The 19,491-nt window shown below is 42.4% G+C and overlaps 2 protein-coding genes across 11 annotated transcripts in view; both read right to left on the reverse strand.

Moving 5' to 3' along the window:
• ANHX (anomalous homeobox) overlaps positions 1-707 on the reverse strand; it is a 13,859-nt gene extending 13,152 nt beyond the window's left edge. The window contains exon 1 of the mRNA XM_009279999.2: positions 605-707. Coding sequence (XP_009278274.2) covers positions 605-618 — 14 coding nt within the window. The 5' untranslated portion in view covers positions 619-707. The remainder of the gene's footprint in view (positions 1-604) is intronic.
• Positions 708-819: 112 nt separating this feature from the next.
• DEPDC5 (DEP domain containing 5) overlaps positions 820-19,491 on the reverse strand; it is a 47,667-nt gene continuing 28,995 nt past the window's right edge. For 4 of the 10 annotated variants that reach the window (XM_009279995.2, XM_009279993.2, XM_009279994.2 and 1 more), the window contains exons 30-42: positions 18,813-18,946; positions 17,861-17,969; positions 14,938-15,000; positions 13,185-13,336; positions 12,328-12,405; positions 11,752-11,884; positions 10,785-10,893; positions 10,268-10,492; positions 6,128-6,297; positions 5,002-5,173; positions 3,845-3,905; positions 2,651-2,733; positions 820-1,766 (exon numbers count right to left, since the gene is read on the reverse strand). In XM_009279995.2, the coding sequence (XP_009278270.1) occupies positions 1,471-1,766; positions 2,651-2,733; positions 3,845-3,905; positions 5,002-5,173; positions 6,128-6,297; positions 10,268-10,492; positions 10,785-10,893; positions 11,752-11,884; positions 12,328-12,405; positions 13,185-13,336; positions 14,938-15,000; positions 17,861-17,969; positions 18,813-18,946 (1,785 nt within the window). In that variant the 3' untranslated portion in view covers positions 820-1,470. The remainder of the gene's footprint in view (positions 1,767-2,650; positions 2,734-3,844; positions 3,906-5,001; positions 5,174-6,127; positions 6,298-10,267; positions 10,493-10,784; positions 10,894-11,751; positions 11,885-12,327; positions 12,406-13,184; positions 13,337-14,937; positions 15,001-17,860; positions 17,970-18,812; positions 18,947-19,491) is intronic. The other 6 variants (XM_009279996.2, XM_009279998.2, XM_019472263.1 and 3 more) reach the window with 3 other exon arrangements.

Here is a 19,491-nt window from a genome sequence, read left to right on the forward strand (position 1 = left end):
GGTTTGCAGGTGCGGAGCCGCTGTTGGCCTCCAGGTCCTTGCCCACGCGGGGTGTTGCAAGGCTGCCCCTGCACTCCACCCCCACCCCCCTTAAATTGCTTTGACAAAGCAACTGCTGCACGCACTGCTACTTTCATAGTGAAATTGTGTAGAAGAGATGGCAGCAAGTTGCTTTCATAGTAGAAAGTGTGTTTTAAGATGTTAATGGGGATCAGACATGCACCGATAGTTTTGACACACTTAGATGAACTGAACGAAGAGGCACACAGCTCAAACCCACCTTTCTAGGTGGGTACTGTCTAATAACAGATGAGTCATCCAGACTCAAGTTTAGGGGATAAAACTGAGGCAGCTATGATTTTCCTTGAATTAAGTCTGAACACCACCATGAACGTGTCAGCCCTCTGCTGACTTCAGTTTAGCGAGGACAGATAACAATAGTAACGATCTCACGATCTCGCAGCAGGAGTCAACAACCCCCCCCACGCACAGCGCTACCGGGTGCAGGTCCTGACCCCACCCTGAATCCGCACTTAAATAACTAGCTCATGCTAAGTCCACACCCCATATGCGAGCTTCCTCTGCAAGGACAAAGACTACGTACTTGAGCGTAGGCATCTTTGTTTTGCTGCATGCAGACTTATCCTAAAAATCTGCTCATAATCCTCCTTGTTCCTCTGATCAGCAGCATCTTGTGTTCAGTTGCCCTTGATTTCTCCATAGGCTTGGATGCCGGCCTTGCAGGACAGTAACTGGCTCCTTGCTCCTGCTGCATGACACTGTTCTAGATCCAGAGCTGGAGACAGAAAGTCCCGGATGCTTAAAGGACAAAGCCCCACCATTGCACTTTGAGCATTTCATTGTCACGCTGGACATAAGGAGCAGTTATTTCCTTTTGGCAATTATTCTCCTTTACTCCCCAATTCCATATTGCTGTCTGGAGTTACAACAAAACATCAGGTCACTCAATTTTCTGCATTTTTACTTATTTACATGTATGAAATGTAACAAGTGTCTCACATTTTATCTTACATATTCACACAACCAGGTACACCTCAAAAGGGAAAGAGGCAGGCTGCTGTCAGGCACATCAGATGCAAACGGCACCAATCATTTCCAATGATGGTAAGCTGCTACCGTCACACTCTGTGCTGAATCTAACTGCCCTCGAAAACCATTTGCGCGCTCCCTCCTTTACCTCTGCTCTAACTGAAGTTTTGGCAATCAAGGACTGCAGCTACTTGAAACCGAGCTGAGGTCAGGTGACAGATACTGGCAAGCCAAGAGCGCCGATTCTTTTTCCAAGGGCTTAATCAAATTCTGTTGAATATCAACAGCAACATTGATCAGGTCCTCTTGGAGCCTCAAGATGAATCCAATAGAGAGGCTCTTTTCCAGTCATCCTTCACCTCTACTTCCTTGCCACAAGGTAAAGCTTCAAGCTGTCTCCCTAAGAGATACAACCCTATTTCACGGAGCACTAGCATGCATCTTATCTAGACAATCAGTCCAGAACGAAAGAAGCCGGCTATCTTTGTTCCAGCAAAAGTCTGTGAAGTCTTTCAGCAACCGATCAGCAAACTTCTCATCCCCAGTGGCACTGGACCGCCACGTTTTTGTCAGCATGGTGTTGTAGGCCCAGTTGTAGCCAATGCGCTCTTCACAAAACATGTTCTGGTTGGTGGAGCTAGTGGAGTTGCGCCGGCGTCGCTGCTGCCCACAAGAAAATTTCCGCTTGGAATATGGTAGCTGCAAAAACACTGTCCCTGGAGGAAACAGACAGGACTTTAGTCTTAGGCAGACCTAAGTCCCTACGACTGGTAGCTGACTCATTAAATTCTGAAAAGGAAACTGGACTGAGTTTCATTCGATTGCCTTTTAGCAAGATAAAATGGGATACACTTTTCCTCCTTCGCTTTTACATGCTACCTCCTGCAAACAACAACACTGGGAGAGACCACACTTAGTCTTGCCTTTCTCTTGGTAGAAGGGAATGAAGCAAAGCTGTAGGCTCTGATCCATCTTTCTAATTTTACATCAATTTCCATTCTCTTCTGCAATTTTCCAAAAGCTCTCTTCCCGTCATTGTCTTCATGTCTCAGCAACCCCTCTGAACATATTATTTTACTGTAATATGCCATGCATGGAGCTTAGTTAAAAGTGCTGATAGATCACCAACATTTATGAAGAATAATAATGAGAGCAAGTGGATCCTAAATGCTTCATCTATCTCCCACACAGTGTGTATGGGTAGAGATGCATCTACAACTGACCTTAAGCATGAGAACAGAGCACTGACTTGTCCTGACACCTTTCCCTCCTTCTAGCTTCTAGATACACATTTATTTACACTGCACTTGGAATAAGCTCTGCCTTGTATTTTTTTATTTCTCCATCTCCTGGAAAGAAAAGTTTCAGAGACACTATAAAGCAAGATTTCAAACCAATGCCACTGATCAGCAGCAACACTTTGTGCTTCTCCTACTGCCTCTCCAGTTTTCTGGTTTGTGTTGGCTGATACAGCTACGTGTCATATGACTGGGACACAATGAGGACCAACATCACTGACAAGACACAAACTGCATGTAAAATGGTTCTTTTGGTTATAATAGCCTCCTCCTTGCCCCAGTGCCTGCCAAATATTGCTCACCTGTGACATGGATATACTGGGGCTTGTTCTCAGCTGGGAAGTTGAATGCAGAAGCCGAGTATTTATCTTGCACAAATCCAAATCTGGAGAAACAAACACCAGGGGAATTAAAAAAAAAAAAAAAAAAAAAAAAAAAAAAAACAAAACAAAACCAAAAAACTCCAGCCACTCCACCAGCTAGGATTCCTTCAGCCCAAGGCAGAGGCACCAGGGAAAACCTTCCACTATCACAAAGGCTCCCTTTTCTTATGGCCTGAAGGCAAGGGGAAAAGGAATGAGGAGAGCTGAGCTTCTCCAAATATTCTCTGCCCCTGCTAGGCACAGTGTGAAAGCTTGTAACTCCACACTGATCTCTGTCTTAACTCATGCCAGAAACAAGAGCACCAGTAGCTCAGTTTGGGAGGGCACTGAGCAGTCTCTGACAAAATGGGGCAGCTGCACACGAATGAGGGAAGAGCAATAGTCAAGACAGACATTCCTTGGGTATGTTTCAAGCTGTAACATCATTTTTTTCATGCTGGGCAATATTCCACGCAGAACTTCAAGCAGCTCACCTGACAGTTCTTTGCTGTTTGGAGAATACTTGTTCCTCTTCTGCTTTCTAAGCTAATGAAAGCTTATTTCCAAGCTAAAGTCCATTACAAAAGGCAGTCTCTCTACCACAAAAAAGACTGGCAGCAACACCATGAAACAAACTGGCAGCTCAAGCAGACAAAGGGGTAAGGCTAGATAGTATTCAAAGTTTCCCACAATTCCTTCTTAAACTGGGCCCAACCTCCTATGTACAGCTCACATCCCAGTCTTCTGCCTATTGTCAATCGTTGGTTGTCATCCAGTTCAAGACTGTGTTAAGTACACATGAAGGAAATAACTGTCTCTTCCTCAGAAAGAAATCTATTTACAATCTATCTGCTTCTAACTTAGAATAACAGGGCACCTTCAAAGCCAATGCCCTCCCTAGGAGGAGAGTACAGTTTGCTAATGAGTGACAGACTGAAACGCTATCTACCTGCCCCTTGTACCCACAGAACCACCTCCAGGCATTCTTGTCATGTTTTAGTCTAATAATCTGCAAGCAGACTTCAGAGAGGCAGACAGCACAGAACCCACGCAGCAACTCAGGAGTGACTGTTCAGCATCGGTCTTCATCCTACATTATCCAGGGAGATACGAACCTTTCTGCTCTGTACGTACCTGTATGCTATTGCTTCCTGGAGGAGATGCATACGGTCCCAGTATGTTTCTGGTTCGAAGCCTGAAACAAACAAGAAGGAAACAATCACCTACTAAAGCCACTTTATTTCCTTCTTTTTTCAAGACTGCAGTTTTCCCCAGAAGACCTCTGTACACTTTGTTTTTTCTAGCCATTTCTTTTAGTCACACTTTTTTCTGTCAGCTGTCCCTTGAATGCCATCTTAGAGATGTGTCTTGTACACTCCAGTAGCAGATTCATCCCTGAATTTAGCTTTTGTGTCTCTCGAGATGGAGAGGAACGTAATGGGGTGTGTGGGAGGGGGCAAGGAAGGAGAGTGGGCTGCTGTGTATCACCACAGGGCACTCTGAAAATACTTAGTTCAAAGTCAGCAGGGCTACAGTGACCTCACAGGATATGGATTTGCCACCGATTGTTTCACATTTACACCTAGACACTGGGCCAAGGGTTAATGAAAATAAAGAAAACTATCACCTTCACTATTTTAAAAGAAAGCCCTTCTCACGATGCGATTTTGCCTCTCTCTGCATGGGGACAGAGTTCTCTGATCTTTGAGCTTCCACCTGAGACTTACCACAACAGCATCACTCAAAAGGGCAAGGTCACATTGCAGAAAAGGAGATTGCAGTTTCTAGCTCTTAATCTCATGTGCAAACACTCTTACTGTGAATGTAACCATGGCAACAAAAAAAAAAAGAGGATGGCAGTCGTGCAAGCCTAATCTCACTGAGGGGGAGAATAAACAAATGCAGGATACAAATGCAGAGCAGCTGTGGGCAGGGTCTACCAGCAAAACAGATTCTTACAGCATAACATCATGTCAAACAGAGTAACTACTTGATATAGGCTCTATAAGGGTATAAAACATTATGGCAACAAAGACCACTGGGGAGACCACCTTTCCTGTGCCTTGGTACTCCTTGCTGCCAACTTCATACACCGTTGCATGCTGATTAGCCTGCCGGCACAGCTTCCTCCCAGCACCACCTTCCTGAGGGTGGCTGCTGAAATGTAAAAACAGGCCCTTCAACCAGCTAATGCATGTCTGGTAAATGAGGTTCTTCATGTCAGCTACATGCCAGAAGGGACCTGCTTGCAGAAAAGTACGCCAAGGGGTAAAACAAAGAACATTTCTTACCATCAAACAAATGCTCACTACCCTCCTTCAACAAGCAGCTAACGTTGAGTGGGATGAACAACTGAGCTCGAAGTGGGTCTCCGTATAAGTAACTGGGTAACGCAAATGGGCCTTCCAAGACTGGAACTAGCAAGAAACCACAGGACGTGGCTTTCCGATGCCAACCCTGAACCTGAGAAAAGATTCAAACAATGAATCATATGACATATGTCAAACTGAAGAAGGGCACTTATGTGCACAGGAGCAACTCATTCCCCAAGAATAGATCAGGCATGCTCAATTCTCCACATGCTCAGCTTGCTTTGCATGGCAAGCACACAAGCGTCCTTGCAAGCAAAGCAGTACAAGCACAAGACATCAGGCTTTCCTTTTTTAAGTGCCACATCAATCAGAAAGCGCTTTAAAATAGGACATTTTTCAGGAACTGATTCAGCCTACTTATCATCAGTGGCTAAGCACTGCTGCTTTACTGGAACAGTGCAATAGATTTTAAATAAAAGCAAAACCAATCACTTAGTGCTATCTGACTGGGTGGGGTAAAACCTGGTGTTAAATAATTTGAGTTTTACAGAAGTTACAAAAGGGAAAACAAAAAAACCCTAAAAATTAAAAAGTGACACAAACCACTTGCATTTTCAATTCAAAATGTTTTCAGCAAGTTAAAAAAAAAAGCTAAAAAGCATTGCTGAACAGGAAGAACGCATTGCCTGGAAAAGGCCTGTCATGAAAGCAATTCCACTGAGATTTAAAGTTTTCAGGTTTGGGGATAGAAGGAATGCAATGTGAAATAGATTCTTTTCCAAAGAACCAGCTCAGGGCTTAAGATTTGCCTAAGGGGGACTTAAATTTAGCACCTTGACCTGTACTGATCTCATTTCATACTGTGCATGAAACCCACTAAAAGCAGAACACTATCCTACAGACAGAATGACTATAGATAGCATGATAAATGATGACCAGATGCAGCAATGCTAACAACCACCAGTAAAATCACTTATGGAAATAAGGGCAGTTCCAACCCACTGTCTCTCTCCTAATACTTCACATGACAATGTCCCCAGCAGTATAAAGGATACAGAGGCCAGACGGGCATTGCTGCGGCCACCCAGAACACAAGGACTCTTACCATCTCAAAAAGAACAGCTGCAGTCACTGCCATCCAGTGTAACTTGATTTCAAAGGCAGCATTCAGGGAGAAATTGCCATGGTAATAACAACTGCACCACTCCAAACGGTCAGTGCGGTTATTCACATCCACATCAAGCGTCACTGTGCGTTGCTCAGGCACTGTGGCAGCTACGCAGCCAAGGAATAGGGGTATATTTAAAAGATGCATTAAAGAGAGGGTGGGAGACAGGATGAAGAGAACAGAAGAAACAAGACAAGCTATTTGAAATTAATTTGTCCTCCCACTCCTCCCCAAATATTTTTGGGCTAGCAGAATAGTCCCAGAATGCTGCTCATCCAGATCACGAAAGACAAAAAACTTGAAGTATTACTCATTCAGGGGTCTGTGCCATAGAATTACCTCCCCAAGCAGTCAAAAGACATTTCAGCTGCAATAAAGAGACAGAACCAAGAGTCAAGCAGCTAATCAATAAGCGACTGGTGCCATAATTAAATATGGCTAGACAACATCAGCTCCTTCATACCCAAGACATTCCAAATTGGTTTTAATATTTCTATATGCCCCCACCAGAAATCACAACAGGGTGCTGTTACACAGGGCAGGAGCATTCCAGGACTTTCCACAGCTAAAGGAGATTAGAAGTTAAACTTCTTGTTTCTTTAACCCCATATCAATATCCCACATTACTGCATTGCTAAAACTGCACATCCAACACTTTTTGTAAAAGCATGAAAAGTCAGCCAAAACTCACGCAGCAGCGTTACGATCACTGCAATACCTTCTATTGCTTTGCAATAAGTGCTGGGATAGTGCCCAAGATCCAGCTCCCTTTGTGCCCTACACCCCAGCATCCCCGTGAAAGAAAATCTCAGATATCAGGCAAGAGAGGAAGAGAAGCACAAGAAGTGGAAGTGACCTGGCTGGTGTCATACAGCGGACTGCAAAGCCAGGTACAGAACCCAGATCTCCTGACTTTGAGACCAAAGTCCTGCTATGAACCACGTTGTCACTTTCAACTTTTCTTTAGGCAAATACATAATTTAACATTTCTATAATGTTAAAAATTTACACAAAACAAAGGGCTGCAATACTGCTATTGAAAACCCTTTGCCCCTTTTTTTTATTGCATGCATGAGGGATGGATAGTGTTATTTCTTGCTTAAGTAGAGGAAGATGTGCACCCTTTTACATGGTCAGCTTTTAAATGACCTTACAATTTAATGGCTTAATGGCGTTTAAAAAAATGGTTGAAGTTCTTCCTCAGGATAGATGGAGAGTTCCCACCTTCACTTCTACTGCAAGTTAGCTGGAGACAGTTTTCAAGGTTATAAGAAAATCCTTTATATTGCTATAATTGCAGCTTAGGAACAGAAAAACAAAGAAAAAGCCCAATAAAAATGGAAGAACATCACCCAGTTTTGTTTTGTAAATAAGATCCATTTTTGTCTTTGGGAAATGTATCATCTACAATTTCTGAGTTGGTCTGCTATTGTCAGACAGACCAACATCTTGTGATTTTCTTTTTCTTGCTCCTTTTCAGTGGAGTATCACTGTGAATGCAATGCTTGTGGTTAGAAGGTTACGGTGCCAGTTTTGCAACAAAGTATGTTGGGAAACAACATCCCAAAAGCTCTAAAGCGAAAGCAGCTCAGTCAGGTAGATGTTGGTCATTAGCTAAGAGGTCAGCGATAACACCACAGTCCAGTGTACCCAAACTAGCACCCCGTGAAGAATGAGCTCCCTGCTCCCTTAGACTGTTCCTTTTTCCAGATAATTCAGACTCCCCATTAGGGCTGGAGCTTCTCTCTCCACCTTGCCTGCAGCTGTAATTCACAGGCAAAGCAACAGGAACACAGTCCAACCAGGTGAGCTGATCAAAAGGACGTTAAAAACTGATGAGAAATATCCATGTGTCTGAATTCAGAAGCTTCAGATTAAAACCAAGTTAATTTTAATAGGATAAACTCTGGCTTCCGTAGATCTGATTTTAAGAGGACTCACCTGCTTCCCAATTGCCTTGTACCATTGAGTATTTAACTAATGATTTATTGAGTAAATCGGAGAGGAGCAGGCAGGTTATTCTCCAGTCACAGACTACACTACATACATGACTACAACTGCTAGTGCATGCATTGCTATAAATCAAAAGGGACAAGATTAGGTTTATCACAGGTCAGACTTCCACTGGGAAGGGAAAGGGGACAATCACTGGGCAAGTGATAGGGGAATTGGGACGGATAAAGATTTTAGAGATACATGGAGCTTGTTCCAGAGCTCCCGATGCTTGCATGCAATTTTATGTCACAGCCTGACATTTAGGGAAGGTGGGGAGGGGAAGAAATAAAAACCACAACCAAATCAAAGCCAAGAGAGGAACAAATGAAGTCACGTGGACCAGAGGTCATCTGGGTTTAGTAAAGCTCCTTGCCTCAGATGAACTGGTAAAGTTTTTTTTTTGAATACTGTTTAGAAGAGGGACAGCACAGAAACATCAATTAAACCAGTTGCTTTGTAAGAAAAAAGTTCCACACTGGATTTTTCTCCAAGAAACTATTATTCCTGGAATAACCAGACTGCATGTGAGCATCTGGAGGCATTTTTCATTCATCCAAGGACTGCAAATTAGTTAAATAGCAGAATGGACATAATTCCAACTGAAATGAAAAAGGAGGGCTACACAGGTGTGTAACTACATCACATGCTGAGGGAACAGACTCTTCCCTGGCTGGTGTTAAAGAAAAGGTGAGAGGGACACTAAAGCACCCTTCTTTCTTTGCCCGTTTCCCCAGGTGCAAGCTTACCGAGTCTCAGTCTTCTCATCTCACAAAAGAGGACAGACATAGAAAAGTGAAGTGGTTTTCCTGGGCTAAATAGCGAGTAAGAGATCAAAGCAGGAACAGGATCTGGCTCAAGCACCTCCAGCCTTCACAATACTTTCATGCCAGCCTATGTTCAGGCTTCAGCTCTGGCCAAACATTGAGCTAATGAGGTTGGATACTAGCCAAGGCAACAGATTTATTGTGTGACAGGGAAAAATATCCTGCATATGTTGGCTTCAGGGAATTAACCATTAGTTCAGACTTCCTACCCTTAACGCTTTCCCATTTCTGATGCTGTTCCTCTTCAAACAAGGCTTTCAGAAATACACAAGGATTACTGTAACTTCAGGTTTAAGAGATACTACCTATATTAAGATATAGATATTAAGAGGAGTAAGTCACTCCTCTTCAGAAGGTCAAATATACAAAACAGGAGAACAGCAGAATTTTCTTTTTATCCTTAATTGATAGGCCTTTAAAAGATGCATCTAAATAAATCTGAAGTTGCAGTTCCATAGCAATGTTTTTTCTCATAATTTTAAACAGGGAAAGAGGAACAAAAGCAAGTGACTCAGGCTGGCCTGGAAATGCAACAAAAAGCTGACAAAGCAACACAGTCCATCGTGCAGCCAGTATGTTTCACAGGCTGTTACTGGTAGTCAGTGTTATACTTCACACGTTACAGAACTTTAGATATTATAATGGTATCTTGCCCAGCAGCAAGATCTTCCAAACACAAATCCTACTGCTTCCACACTGCAGGGATCATTTGTAGCTGGGCTTCCCAGACTTTAATATAAGGAGTCTGGCTATACATGGTTCAGATTAGCCAAGAAGCCTCCAGCACATCACAGAAAACTTCTAACACATCTGGATCCCACTGTGGCTGTTGCCATTAAGAAGCAATTAGACATGTCATTTTAAGTACAGTTTGGTTGCTCTGCTGTTCTCACAACTTATCCCTCCATGCTCACCACAGGTTGTGAAGAGTCTCTCTGGATCCACAAGGAGACAAAGTCAGTATTTTCCTCTCTAAATTCTAGAGGATAGCATGGGGGGGGAGGTTCAGGAACAAGGAATATTTAAAGAATACATTTCACTGTATTCCAGTACTCAGAAGCAAAAATTGCCTGCTCAGCCAGTGAAACACACCTCCAGCATATGAGAACAAGTCCACGTGCAAGACACATGTAAGGCCAGCATGAAATTTGCAGCTTTATGGCTGGTCCACGTGAGATCATACCCTTGGCTGGCTGTTCTTCCCCTTTCAAACTATCCCCTTGAACTTCCCCAGCTGTCACCTGTGCTGTGCATCTACCTAATAGTGCAGCTGCCTGGCTCCGTCCTCCGAAACTGCGGCTAAAGGAACTGTGCCTACTTGCATAGGAGGCTGGGCGGCTGGGCAGCCAGGGCAGGAAAAACGCTGGGATTTCTGAGTGCAGGAGCTCTTCTGCCACAAACGCCACCTCAAACCATTTCCTCTGGAAGGCAGAGAAGTCATCCATAGCAGCTGTGTGCCACATAGTAGGCTGCTGCATGCCCACTGAACAAAAAGCAAGGGGAAGGACAGATTGCAGTTAGAAACAAGTGTTCAAGACCAAGAGACATAGTTATTTCTGAAAAAGGGGAAGAAAAAAAAAAGTTATGTTGTCTGCAATTCCTTTTTTTTTTTTTTTTTTTTAAACAAAAAGGCTAAGTTTCTTTGACTCTCTTTAGAGCAGTGTTTTTGGTTGCTCCCAAAGTGCATTTCTGCTGCAGCACCCGTAAGAATCAAGTACAGCTAGTGATTATGCAAAGGGATAATGAGGAAAGTCTTGTAATAACACAATGCTGACCTCGGTCTGGTTCTTTGTCCACAACAATCTTGTAAAAATAAAAGCCATAAATAAAGGTTCGTAAAGCTTCTCCAGATGCATGGACAATAAGCTGCTCTTCTAGCATTTTCTAAACGAAAAAAGAGAACAGAGTGAACGTGATAAAAAAGAAGTCACTCTTCCAGTTACATAAAAAGGTTGTTAGAGAACATTAGGAAATAATTTTCTTTTTCTTTACATCTTTTTGTCCAGATATATGCCTAATGAGAATATCAGCAATGTTATCACTTGATACTCAGTAAATGTAGCAAGTCCTCATCTCTCTGACAAATTGCATTCGACCTTTCTACAGATGTCTGCCTTCCTCCCTTACCCCGCTCTGGTTTTACAGATGGATTTATAGGAAGGTAAGAGGTTGGAAACATTCTAGGTTCTCTGTTAATTGATATGGGATCTCAGCAGAGGAATGAACTCCAAAACATTTCCAACCTTCTGCCCCTGACACAGTTTGACAGGGAAGAAAAAAAATTCATGACCACAAGCAGTGTATCTGGCATAAAGTGTGTACACATCAGCATCCTTAAAAAAAAAAAAAGAGGTTTTTATTACAACTTCATTAACTAATTATCAGAAGAAAAACCAAAACTAAAACCAAACCAAATCACACTGTAGTGCCTCATAATTCTAACACAACGGAGAGTTCTCGGTAACTACTAGCTAATTGGAGGTTACACACAGAACTGTCATCATATAAAAGTGGAAAAAATAATATATATTACTACTGAAGAATATGTTGCTGTTTTGTGATAGGGAATCCAAAAAATGTCATCGTTACCTCATATTCTGTTGAACACTGTTTTCAATACCTATCAATACAAGGATTTTAATAAGAAACAGAAATTATTGCTATGCTTTCCTCTACAATTCTACTTTCTTCACAGAGTGAGGTATTTCTGGCCCTCCATATACCCCTTGATAGTTCTCTTACCTGCATTATGTCAATCGCCATGGCTTGGGTTTGCACACCTTCTACATTATTCACCAGCCAGTGTACAACTTCTGCACTGATGAAACAGTACGGAGAGAGGCCCTTCTGTTCAGAGAGCAGCTGGATCCCTGTGCTGAATTACAGTAAGTCACACATGTTAACACGCATTGATTGATAGTTCTTTTAGGTTACAAAGACAAAAATCACTGCTGGGGAAAAAAAAAAAAGGGGTGGGGGATAAAGGTACAGAACAAGAAATGCACAGTGCCCCCAGAGTGATATATCATTAGCTTCTGATAACAAGATGAAGAGCTGACATTGACAGCCGTTTCTTGTCAAAGCAAGAATTCTCAGTAAGACACTATTCTGGGATTCTAGGAATTGAAGTCTCTGCAGCAATACTCGTACCTCAATTTCTGTAAAATTCCTTGTTGGAGAGATTGGAACTGAATAACAAAAGGAAGCTTAAAACTCTTCCACAGCTGACATGGGGCTCTCCTTTGAGTGACTCCATGCCTCATGTCCTCTTACAAAACATCTAGACAGAAGTTAAGCATATTTACATTAAAAACTTACGTGGGGTGTTTCATGGCTTCGAGAATCTCTATCAGGGTGGAGGAGGAAGTCAGAGTGCTTGCTGAACACTGCTGAGAGCTGGGAAGTAAGCAGGAGCATGTTCAAAAATCAAGGAAGCTGCCAGATTTGTTCAAATATGTACATTTAAGAAATATGCTCTCTCTTCTCTTCCCAGCAATGACTTTGCCACATTTATTTCCTTTTTCATCTCAAGACAGACAAGTAAAAGCATCAGACCTGTATTTTTCCCCCTGAGGTCACCAGGTCATTGCTATATTGACCCAATGCACACTATATTATATACAGCCATACCCAGGAGCAATTGAGAACTAACATTTTGAGGTTAGCTTTTTTTTTTTTACTGTAATATACCACCGCAGGAAACTGGTGCTAATATAGTTTATTTTTAATGTTGCTTCCTCCCCAGTGTCTTGCCTCCAGGTTAGAACCTCTTGGATTTCATCAACCTACTCGATCCAATTAGACCTGCAGGCCCCCCCTTTGCTAAAACAGACAGAAGACAGATGTCAATTCAAAGCCTGGTTTTCTGCTAACAAATTTCAGAAATGGAATTTCTTCGTTCTTCACTTCTTGAAGAATGAAGCTCTTTTTGTGGGTGGGGAAATCAGGCCTTGTATTCATTTAGTTCTGGAAAACTGGGTTGCAGGGCTTATTTTACTACCACTCTTTCTGTATGTGGAAGTGCTGCAATAAGGTCTTGTGACAAGTGGCTTCTAGTGCTGACAGACATAGCACATCTTGTTCTCAGGTTCCTGTTTAGGTGCCCATTCCTTGACACCAGAAAGGGGAATGTAACTGAACAGAACTGCAGTATAGCACTGCTGTGCTTTTCTTACCCGCCCTCTGCAGCACCAGCTGTAGTATACCCTTGGTCTGCAACATTCTGGGAACTTCCCAAGGTCTGCGTGTTGCCCCTATCAGGTAACTGCCCCGTGTTTATCAACGTGTTGCCATCTGAGGTTGCAGGAACTGATTGATCTAGAGAGACCTGCAAGGAGTAAACACAGCAACATCTTTATGAAATTTATGATGTAATCCGTTTCCCATTTTCTCCCCTCCCCACATCATCTGTACCTCAGCTCAAGTTAGTTAACAGCAAGCAATACTGTAAGGCAAGCACAAGCATACGCAGAAAGGATAAATACAGCCTTACTTTTGTCATCACTACAGAGCTACTGACAAACACAAAATTCAGACCCCAGTAAAGATGAGGATCACCAACCCAGCAACAACTGTGTTGAGAGAACTACTGGCAAACCAGCAACACCAGTCCCAACCCAACATTTTCAACTTGAGTGAATAACTGTGATTATAAACATGCAATGGACAGAATAGGAAACTTAATCACTACAGGAAGTAGTAAGCAGTTAGAAAAAATAGTTTCAACTCTAACTCTCAGACAGAGATATGCAAATGTATCACACGGAATTCAAGTTTCATAATGAACAAAATCAACTCATCTTCCTTCCTTTCTGAGGGTAGTATCAGGAGGCTGGTTAGCACCCACCCACACCTATGTTGCCAAGACAACAAGAACACTTTCCTCCTGCAGGAACACTTGCACTATTCCAACGGTAGACTGAATAGTTCACAAAATTAACATAAAATCATTTCAGAAAGAACATGAATGCCGAAAGATTCAGCAAAGTACAGGCTGTAATTGCCATCTGTCATTAACACGTATGGAATATGTGGAAGGTCATATTATATAAAAGCTAGAGAGGTGGGGGAGAGAACACAAACAGCAGAGTAACTCAGTAACTCAAGCTGGTGTAAATATGAGGACTGATCTGCCATGATGAATCCACAGCACATGCACAGCTAAAAATCACAAAGCTGGTGGTTTGACTTAGGTTTGATAGCCAGACCAGAGTCCTTTATTTATGCCATTTCTCACATCCCAAAGATCCCTCACTCTGCAATGGCAGATGTCCCTTTCTGGGCAGCCAAAACCAGCAGATGCTCCAACGTGGAACCTACAGTCCCCACAGCCAGCTAAATCCACTCTTCCTCCTCAGAGCTCACTTCAACCAGCAGTATTTTCTATGGACATGCTGTGTTATTGCTAACTCCTAACTGGTGTTAAGTGTACAAACAACTTTGTCACAATGACCCTTTTAAACCAAGATGACACCAGTATTTTCAGCCCTCAGTTGTTTAAGAATCCAAGGACACAATTTGACTTGGATCTCCCCAGAGCCACCTGTCAGTCAAATACCACAGAAGAAATTTAGCCAAGAACAAGATGAGTAAGCTGTTGCCATTTTGTTTAGCAAGGGAAGATGGAAAACGAGTACTTACTGAAACACAAAAAGAGAAGCTTCAGTAGTTGACAAGACAGTACTGCAAAGGACAGTAAGGCAAGGCACATGAACATCCAAAGCACATCACAAACATTGAATGGTGGAAAGAAATAGTCGCATCCACCACCACCAGCCACTTTGTCCTGCTAATGCTGCACATTCCCCTCTCAAATGAGCAGATCTGGAAACTAACACAGGTTCCCCATGTGGCAAGCTCAGGACAACAAATGCTCTCTATCACCTCAGTCCAAAAGCCAGAGGTGACAAGACCCCATTCAAAACTAACCTGTGAGTAGAAGGTTGAAGCTGTACGTGGGCTGCGAACAAAATCCATAAAGAAGGCCCCATCCTGAAGGCATCAGAGGAAGTAGGCCCATTAATGGCAACAGCAACAGGAACAAGGAGTTGAAGAAAAGCAAATACAAGGTTGTGCAAGTGTGAAATGACCACAGAGAGAAAGTATGAGGAGAATGCAAATCCCAAACAGACCCAAAACATCAGATGCAGCAGAATGCAGAGCATCAGAAGTTACTCACACACATACCCTTACTTTCTCTCTCTGACACAAAACATTGCTCGTCCTTAGCACAGATGCTTTTCCAAAGTTTTGAAAACCACACTGATCAGAAGCCAATTGAAACTACAGCCTTCCCTCCACACTTCACAGGAGAAAGACTTGAGCTCTAAAGTACATGGGTTTCCATCCCAAATGCAAAGCTGAATAGTGATACAGAAACCTGTAGAACTGCATGTGTAATGACAAATATCCAAACAAGGACAGCTTTTTTCCTAGTCTGTCAGTCATTCAAATGATAAAGAGGGAGAGGCAAAGAAGCTCTTTTCAGGAAGCACACTCTTCCTCTCAAATGCAGGTCTGGTATGGTGCAAAGGAAAGGGAAGAAAAATTCATCACAAAGATCTTTCCAACATTGTGTTTAATACTTCATGCAAAATTAAACAGACACTGCCTGTGCTATGTTCCCTGCCTACCTGCAAACCCTGGATGAATTTATCCCCGGCTGCTATTCAAAGATGTGTCAAGATTCTCTTATCACGTAAGACAATGCAGTGGAACTCAACTAGATTTTCATTCCCCATTTGCAATTCTTTATTCTGTTCCCTAGGCAAAATATTTTCTCTAGCCTGCAGTTAAGATGATGCTTACCCTGGTATGTATGTCTAAAACATTTTCTGGAAAGAATCAATGCCAGGGTTGTACGGTTGGCAATTTATGCAGTGCAGAAGCAGAGCCAAGAACCCTGTATCCATAAGGGCAAAGACTTCCCAAACAGATTATGCATCAAGCTAACTCACTGTGTTAAAATCATACTGTATTGCCCAGTAACTGGCTGAAGTGACTTGTCAGTTCTACTCTGAACCAGAGTAAAGGTGCAGCCAGTGGCTCAGTTTTGTTTTGGAATAACTCCAGCGCCGAATAGCATCCTAGAAAAGCACTTGCTCCCTTGGCTGCTGACAGAGCACACAGCTGTGACAATTTGTCAGTACTTTGGTTGCAAGTCTCCGGACAGCCAATAGACATATCCATGCTGGTGAGCCCTAAAGGGGTTGTGTTGTCCTGGAAACATAAGGCACACACCTGCTGATGTTTCCAAGTGAGCATAAAGTTTCATGATAAGGCTACCTGTCCACCGGCACCTTTCCAACAAGCGTGAACCATCAATTTTGAGATCCCAATTGCTTCTCTCCCAGTCTCTACGTGTACTTATTTATAGGGGTGTTTACTACTGTAGTGTAGTCTTTCAATTGATAACTTACTCTTCCAGATTCTCCAGTTAGCCCTCCAGAGAGGCTTTTGAATATAGTTACTTTTAAAATTACACAAGATTGCATTTGCTTATTAGCATTTGCTGGTAGCACAAAGTCTGCTACTTTGTTTCCAACACACTAGTGTGCCATTGCTAAGGAAGCCAATTTTGCCTTTTTCCCTCTGCCACGCAGACCAACCAGACACAACATTCTTCTGTCCTGTGTCCTATGTGGAATTTTCACCAGTTTTATTGGTAGAAAGAGACATTTACAATTTCTGTATTTAAAGAGGGAAGTTTGATGAAGCTGGTTTTCCAAAATGGTAGATAAGGAGAATGCAAAGCCTGAATTATGATCTGGAAGTTTGCAAACATGCCTCAAGTCAATTTCTGCACCTACTTTTTCCAAGCCTAGCACGACCTGCTCCAGAATCTCATCTGTGTTTTCGAAACACACTCATTCTACAAATAGGTGTCTATTACTAAGATGATTGCAGTTACTCTATCACTTCAACTAGCAATATCCAGGTCTCCAGAATAACACAACGCTTGTCCCTGGTGGTGGCAGAAAAGGGTGGATGTTGAAACACTAGATGCTAGTAAGAGAAAACTACTGAAAGAGATGGTCAAGTTGACAGTGGGGAATCAGAGAACCTTTTCTTTGCAATACTTCAACTGTTGAACCCAAAGGCAGGTCACACAAGTGCTGTATCTTCGTTCAGTTCCTTATTACTTCTGCTGAAAGACCTTCATGCCACAATACAGAAAAGTAATCAAATATTTCTGGTTGGACTTGGAGGTGGAATTTCTGCTCTCCTGGCACTCACAGGACAGTTGACAGGAAGGCTGAGGGATAGCACAGTCTTTTAAGTGTCTGAAGAGAGCTCCAGGAAGACAGTTTTCTCCAGCCTGGAGTCCAGCCAGTGAAGGAATAACATCTAAATCATTACTCAGGAACACATCCTCTCCTCTAAGCAGATGCAAGTGACTGGAGTTCCTCGTGTTAAAATTCCACTGAAGCTTCACACGGTCACTGTCTAGAGCTTGATTTTGCTCTTAAATACAGCCTTCATATAGATGCAGGCAGCACTGTACTACTAAATCTAAAAATCAAACCCTGACTGAAATGAAACGTGCTACTGGAAAAGGAAATAGACTAATTAACAAATACCACTTAAATTAGCAAAACACACTGAGATAGCATCCCAGGGATTCCATCTCATTGTCACAGCGTTAAAGAATTCAAGGATGGTTGTGCCCCAACCTCTTCTTATGCCTTTGCACACAAAGGCTTAAGGGCATTCCCGGTACAGGACCAGTTCTTGCTGAATTAGGGAGTAAGATGTGGTATCACGTAGCCATGTGTTTAGAGGAATAATCTTCTATTATTTGAGAAATTCTTATGTAAAAACAGTAGCTAAAGAAAGACCAGACAGTCTTTACCTTACGAGGGCTATCCATATAGGTGGGTGTGATAGCAATGCTCCCACTCTCCGAAGGCTGTCCAGAGCTCTTCCCAGAAAGCATTGCTGCTTGCTGCTCCCCTAGTGTCCTAAAACAAAAGGAAGGAATCCAGAGTTTGTTCAAACATACTCTGTGTCAGCTTCCACCTGAAGGCAACTGTTGCAGAGGGGTACTACTGTATTTTCAGACATTTGCTTTCACACACTCTGAAGCAGAGTCAATCCAACGTTCTGTAAGTATTTTTACCTGACATAAACAATTTGAACTTACTCAGTTTTATTATGCATGTGTAATACTACTTTATCATTAAAAAAAAATATTAAAATCCCTTACATATTTAACAGCAACAATGTTTTAAATTGTGTTTACAGCATATCTGGTATTAGTACCCTTGAGTTTCTTTGAACCATTCTAGATCAATACTGAAAAAGAACCTCAGAAGTTTCACAGGTATTTTAATAGATGTTATCAGTGCAAACAAGCTATTTTCTTTAGGCTGTATTTGTTACCCAATGTTTATACTGAGACCACTCAACTGATGTGGTGTACTTGTGTACATTTATGTCCCAGTTAAGCTCTTCTTATGTGAACACAACTGTACTGGCAAATCACAAATAGATGACAAATCTGATGTGTAATGGACTGAGATGCTACTTAAAAAGATGCTCCTAAATTACTGGACATTCACTTCTCTAGTCTCCACGTTCCTTTCTAGTCTTTGGTATTCATTCTATTAATGGAAACATAATAAAAGAAAGTGACTGGAAAAGCCCAGTATTTCCCCAGCCCTGCCACAAGGATACTAAAGCAGCAGGATCCCACATCCCTTTTTTTCAGGCAAAGTTCCCCAAATCTGCTTTAGCCAGCCCAGGTGGAATACATAGGAAGGATGTTCTACTGCTCTTCACACAGCCTAGTTGTAGAGACTCACTTCTGACTGGCTTCCATCTGTAGCAGAGCTGAGAGTGCTGAGGTTCCTTTCTTCCCAATGGGAGGCCCAGGCTGCTCCAGAGAGTGAGTGGGAATTGGACCAGCAATCTGCAAGCCTTTCATGGCAGACCCTTTCTAACAAAGAAAAATGAAAAGCACAGACTTAGTCAAGCTAGGCTTAACCAGTAAGCAAGAACACACCACCTCACGTCAGCAGGGCTTTATCAGGTATGCTTTAAAAAGGGAGTTAAACCATAGGTACAAAAGAAATGGAACAGCCTAGTGTCTTGTGTGGATGCTATTCTCAACATAAAATGGATGTTATTTTGGAAAAGGTGGATTTGCTCTGAAATAAATTACCCCATTCAGTGTGTGAACTGGAAGAGAATTTGATACGCACTAACCAGTTTCTTATCACCCTCTTAAAACTACTGTTCATCAGGAATTCACCCATACAATTCTCTTTTCACAATCCTTTTCCTAAGTCTGCAGCACACAGCCAACCCAGCCTAGAAGTTACCAGCTTAACTACCTCACAGATCCCTTTTTATCAATTATCTGCATCACAAGGTGCAACAACGTGTCCAGGCTAACCATATCTACAGCACAAAGCAATGCACATTTGCAAAGAGGTGGCATCAGGCTTGTGGTAAGAGAAGACCAGCCGAGAAAAAAACAGA

Source organism: Aptenodytes forsteri, unplaced genomic scaffold (assembly GCF_000699145.1).
Source record: "Aptenodytes forsteri isolate BGI_AS27 unplaced genomic scaffold, ASM69914v1 Scaffold323, whole genome shotgun sequence".
Classification (NCBI taxonomy): Eukaryota; Metazoa; Chordata; class Aves; order Sphenisciformes; family Spheniscidae; genus Aptenodytes; species Aptenodytes forsteri.